This window comes from Mesitornis unicolor, unplaced genomic scaffold, assembly GCF_000695765.1.
Source record: "Mesitornis unicolor isolate BGI_N332 unplaced genomic scaffold, ASM69576v1 scaffold7319, whole genome shotgun sequence".
In the NCBI taxonomy this organism is placed as follows: Eukaryota; Metazoa; Chordata; class Aves; order Mesitornithiformes; family Mesitornithidae; genus Mesitornis; species Mesitornis unicolor.
In genome coordinates this window covers 27,344-33,343 of record NW_010205164.1, presented here as the reverse complement: position 1 = coordinate 33,343, position 6,000 = coordinate 27,344, and the positions used below count along the sequence as shown (strand labels likewise).

The following is a 6,000-nucleotide window of genomic DNA, read 5'->3' as shown; positions in this document are numbered from 1 at the left end:
AGGAATGAAGCAACTGAAGCAGCTCAGCCCTGAGTGCCAGCTTTGCACAACACCTGAATTCCACTTACATCATCCTGGGTCATACTCTCAGTATCTGTAAGCTGGACAGAGTAGTACAAGACACTACTGATGATTTAGGAGTGTTCAAAAAGCCACACACTGCACAATTTTTTCCTTCTCATGTGCAAAAAACCACTAAGAAATGAGTTAAATGAGTTCTCCTTACTCAACCCAGAAACTGCAACCAGAGCCGCAAGCCAAAAGCGTGCTGAGGTATTTAATTGTCCGGTTTCACTCTCATCTTAATTTCGAACAAAATGTTGTATTCATAGCCATGTAGTCTGCTGATCAATTGCACCAATAATTAGTAACTTTTAGGTCAAAGCAAAGAAACAAACACTCCCAGAGCACATCAATGCCATCATGAGCGAAAACCAAAACAGAAGTTACCTGTATTTTTTGCCTTACTTATGAAGATGATCATAAGATGGAGACCCCACCTACACGTAAAGCTCTAATCAGCAGTGACAATCATGATACATAAAATCTTTCTGGTGACCTACATAGAGTGAGTTGGAATTTTCCAGTGCCCTGCTGACATTTGTATTTGTGTTGAAGACTTCAAAACACAGAGCTTCCTCTCTCCACTACTACACCAATATATTCCGAGATCATTTTTATCAAATCTTCAGCTCAAAATAGACTCAACATAAGGATATTTTGTTTCCTTGAGCTTCATGGATTTATTTTTTCCAGTTCTCAGGCAATCAGGAAGACAGACTTTGTTACTGTTAAAAAAAATAATTAAAAATTGGGCTATGCTTTCACTCAAAGGGCTTCTGTGGGAGATTTGGGTACTTAACACTGCTGGCAGACTTACAAAAACTTCCACTGAAGATCAACACCACCACAGAAACAGGAAGAAGTCACCTAAGTCAGCAACCTGTTCCTGTAAAGTACATCTCAACTTTCCCTTCTCACTTTTTTATTATAGCTTAAATCTGCTTTGAAAACAAACTAAGATCATTCAAGATCATTCATCACTCACCAATCCATATTCATTAAACCTCTGCTTTAAAACCATCTTCAAATCCTAACTGCAAATAAATATTTCTGCCTTTGTTTTATAGTTCTGCATGCCCCTGAATTCCCAAACTACTCCTTTTATATTTATTCCCTCAAGGTAAAAATCCAGCTACTTAAAAGCTTGTTGCTTCAGTTATTTTTTTTTCCAAACTAGAGAGTAGATCAGATTCTTCAGTGCTGCCATCTTCAGTGACATACACAGCTTTTTCAAAGTGCTCACCTATTTCCTGTACCACAGCCCTGCTATTACTACATCTATTCAGAAATACATAGCATAGGCCAGAGTCAGTTCTAAACAAGCCTCAGGTAACCCTGGAGCATTACATGACTACTTTAATTAATACCACACTGCATTTGGTGGCTTATCGCCTACTTGTCCAAATGCTGGGCAACAACCACACTGATAATGGACTTCATTTAATATCCATCAAACGGACCAGGTGATAACCGCTTCATCTTCAAGAAGGAGTCATAGAGGGGCACTTCTCCATCGTTCAGGAGAAGCAATGAAATTCCTGGAGTATGTCATATACAGAAGGAATACAGCAGTTTCTGTTAACCTGCCTCTGAGAAACAGAAAGCTGCTGCTCACTTGCCTTACTAAGCTCTCAACTAAGTTCTCTGCCGTGAGGAATCAAATAAATGGACCTGACAAGTTCCAGCGTGTCGGCAGAGCCCCAACTGGCACTCGGTGTCCTAACTCTTACGTGAACTTAACTGGAGTTGCAGGTGAAAGAGCTTTATATACATTTGGATTAAATACCATGTCATGGGGAAGTCTGCTCCTCCTATTTATCTTTCGATATCTGTTTTTATTTAAGTGTTTTTAAGGATTGCAACATCCAGTAAAATGCTCAAAATGTACATATAACAGATTTCGTGAGTAATGTTTGCTGACCTGTCCAATTTCTTATCTTACATCACCCTTCGCATATAAAAAGCATGAACCACACACCAGTGAAGAATACATGCATTTCATAAGTTCGTGCATTTAAAGAAACAATCCTGAAAAATCTGATGGTTTGATACAATGACAGGATATCACCAGGGAATATGATACCCATTGGTCAGATTACAAAACAGCTTTAATTTAATCTGCAATGGAATGTATGAGAGCACACACCCACCTTCTAGCTTCTGAAACTGGGTCAAGAACTCCTTCAACTTCTCTACTGTCTTATCAAACTCCTTTCCAGAAGATGACACAAAAATCTGCACACACTGTTGGAGCATGGTTACCAAATCAGACTTACTCAGCATCCTAAAAGACATAATTGTTGGCTGAAGTTGAAACTCAGAATGATGAAACAGCTTTCAATGTTCTTAAAAAAAATGTTAAAAATGAATTTGAAAAGCTCCAAGATTTCAAGCAATCAGTCTTACAGTAAAGTCAATTTTGTTCCTTGCTGTAACAGAAAGAAAGATGTCCTTCACATTTTCCTGCAGAGCTGACAATGAAAGCTTTTCTCCTATTCTGATATTCTGCTTAAAAATGGATATAGAGTTAGAACTTCTGAAACTGTGAGTCAGAATAAAATAAAAAGAGCATGGTAGGGTTCCAAGATAGGTACCAAGAATGGCAAATGACACGGGGATGTGTGAAATAAATCAGATTAATATGTATTCACAAATCCACAAAATCCATTACTGTCTTTGATTCAGAATGATCCTTGAACACAACCTGAATTGCTGTCTTCTGTATTTAATTGGTGTAAACCTACTCACCACTAGAATCTCAGAATAATTCACGTTGGAAGGGACCTCTTGAGATCATCTACAGCCCAACCTTCAGCCTAGCATTTACCTAATTTTTATTATGTATTAGGGCATTTCATACACGTCACCAAGCACTGTTCAGTCTCAGAATCTTCATTTAAAAGATATCAAAGTAAGTCCTTGCAAATATCCATAGGTGAAAGCCAGAATTAGTCACTGCATCAAGCCAGGACATTACACACACATGCGCCTTTCTTCATGCAATGTCAGAGGTGTCCACTGCTGAACACTCTGGTTCTGAACAACCCCACATCTGTAAGAGGTTAGCAGGAGTCCTTCCCAGTTTATTCCTGTGCTATTGCTTTGTCTTATACAAAACAAAGGTGCCAATAATTTTCCAATACCTGTAAGGTGCCTATAAAAAATCTGGGGAAGAGCTGTTCACAAAGCGCAGGTAGCAATAGGATGAGGGGTAATGGTTTCAAACTAGAAAAGGGTAGATTTAGGTTGGATATTAGGAAAAAGCTCTTCAACATGAGGGTGGTAGATCACTGGAACAGGTTGCCCAGAGAGGTGGTGGAGTCCCCCATCCCTGGAGATCTTCAAGGTCAGGGTTGATGGGGCTCTGAGCAACCTGATCTGGTAACATTGTCCCTGCTCACTGCAGGATGATCTTTAAAGGTCCTTTCCAACCCAATACATTCTATGGTTCTATGATTCTATGATTTTAGAAGACAAAAAACAGAGCTACACAAAAGAAGCATGAGAAAAAAAATGAAATTATGGTGATCAGTGTCAGGCAATAGGTCTCCATATCAGCTTCCTAAATACTAAGAGAGATTTAGGGAAGAATTTAGAAGAGGCTGGGAAACCTCTGCGGATGTCTGGAGGGGCAATTGCAAATTAAGCTCCAGTTTCTACCTGGCAGTTGATGCTAAATGCCTGCAAAGGCTTGAATGTGAAACTGAGGTTTATCCAATTCAAGGTTATGGATTTTTGCAAGTCAAGCGTTACCTTCAGCTGCGCTTGTTTCGTACAGAAAAGCACAAGGAGTCAGCACCAGAAAGGGTGACCTTGACCATGCTAAAGGCTAGAAAACATTTTGAAACTGTCTTATAGAATATAATGGGTAAACAAGATAGCCTTCTTCCAGGCCAAACAAAACAAACAGCTAAAATGGAGAGGAGATAACCAGGCTTGGAGATCTGTGCACAGGAAAGAACAAATTTATTTTAGTAATATTATTCAGAGGAGCTGCAAGTTCTAGAAAAACGTATTTATGGTAACAGTGGGATTACTAGGCTCAAAGAACAGAAAAGAGGATGGTTATCACCTACCAGGAAACAGTAAATGATCCTCTTAAACCTTCTGAGATTACTGCAAGGCATGTCAAGTACCAGAGAGCGAGATTAAGATTTTAATTCTGTTAGGAGACAGGCGTAAAGCAGAAAGGAAGATCTCAGATCATTCAGAAACAAATTATGAAAGAGAAGAAAGGAAGCGAGGATGAAGTCCATAGAAACTCCTGAATGCTGAAGTGAGGAATCACCTGAAGAATTGATAACAGAGATCGGTCAACAGCACAATGACCACAGTGACAGGAGGGCAGGACTGAGATAAGCAGCGTGTGACAAATGGCACCGATGGTTCCAGACAAAACCAGAGTCCAGTACCTGGACAACAGCTCAGACAGTCCTCAAAGTCTGAGACACTCTCCAATACTATTTTAACCTTCTCTCTCTTCTGATTGGATTAATCCAATGTAAACTAAAGCTTACTCACTCTCCCTGTCTCCCCATGATATATTTAGGCTCTAGACAACTAGATTAAAGTAGAATAACTATTGTCTAGATCGCTAAAGTTAGATCACCTGAAACATCTTTGGCAAGAGCACTTTTAGCAGAAGGGATAAAAGCCAGTCCAAGGAAAGACTGAAGTAGAGAAACAACCAACCCCCAAATTAACTCAATATAACAAGTGAAAACCCCACAGTCAAATATAATTAATGAAGGGCAAAACAGAGACTTTGTTACAAATGAAGAAATAAGCTGATCAAAAGCTTCTCTATTTTTTACTTTCTAAATACAAGGAAATTAAGATGGACTCCAGAAAAACACTGAAAAGAAGAAGAGACAGGAAAGGAAAAACACAAAGGATATAAACAGATGATCTGGCCCCTGGGAAGGCAGCGATATTAAGGAACAGCAAATAACTTCCATACCTGAGCAAAAGGCAAAAAATAAAATTGTGAGTAGAAAGGGAGAGACCACATTTTATAATTTTCTTTTAGAAGACAGCTGAAAGATTCTAGGCAGATAAAAAAGCAGAGACAAGAGAAGTATGTGTGAAATGGAAAAAAGTTCAAGAGAGTTAAAAGCTGAAAAAATTATAATCACAGCTAAAATCCTAAGTATTTGAAGGAACTGTCTTGAAGCAGAACTGCTTTAGAAAAATGACAAAATTCCTGGATTAAAAAAAAAAGAAAATAATAATTATCTATGAAAGGAATAACTGTGATCACTGTATTTCTATCAGAAGCTCTCATAGTGGGAGTCAAGATAAGAGGGAAAACAGGAGGGAGATGAACAGGTAAGAATCAAAGGGGAGCAAGCCCTGATGGCAGCATCAACTTTGAGACAGGAGAAGAGATTAATTCAGAGTGGAAGAAAGCAAATTAGACATAGGAGGAGATAACAGAGAGGAAAAAATGGCCAAGAGTTAGAGATTACAGAACAGACAGTACAGGAAAGCCAAATGACACGTTTGTGGGTAGGGGCTGATAGGTAATTGAGTGCTGTCAAGATTCAGGAGTCAGGGAAGAAGCAAAGACTGGAGGAATAACAAATCAAGCGTGCAATCCTTTCAAAGGGACAAGGGTAAAGAACACAGCACAGTGGTGATGTGCAAGAACCACTCAGTATGGCAAAGGTACGCTTTGAAAAATATGTTTCCTTGTGCATTTGAGCCCAGAAAGTTACCCTCCTCCCACCACTGACATGGTTTTTCAATGCAATTTGTCTGTCAGCACATCAAACCTCCCAGGCTCAGAGGCTCCTAAAGAGGCAGTTATGATAACTGTGTTGAATTGGCTCCTTGTGCGACAGAAACGATGTATTATTTGTATGAATGCAGCTATCAGGAAACAGCCACGTTGCAATTGAAGGGTTTTCTATTAAGAAAATTGGATGAGATGACTTC

At 39.2% G+C, this 6,000-nt stretch overlaps 1 protein-coding gene across 2 annotated transcripts in view; it reads right to left on the bottom strand.

Moving 5' to 3' along the window:
• The window catches only part of ORC3 (origin recognition complex, subunit 3), a 37,048-nt gene that overhangs the window by 7,560 nt on the left and 23,488 nt on the right, over positions 1–6,000 (bottom strand). For both annotated transcript variants that reach the window (XM_010191297.1, XM_010191298.1), the window contains exon 14: positions 2,214–2,347. In XM_010191297.1, the coding sequence (XP_010189599.1) occupies positions 2,214–2,347 (134 nt within the window). The remainder of the gene's footprint in view (positions 1–2,213; positions 2,348–6,000) is intronic.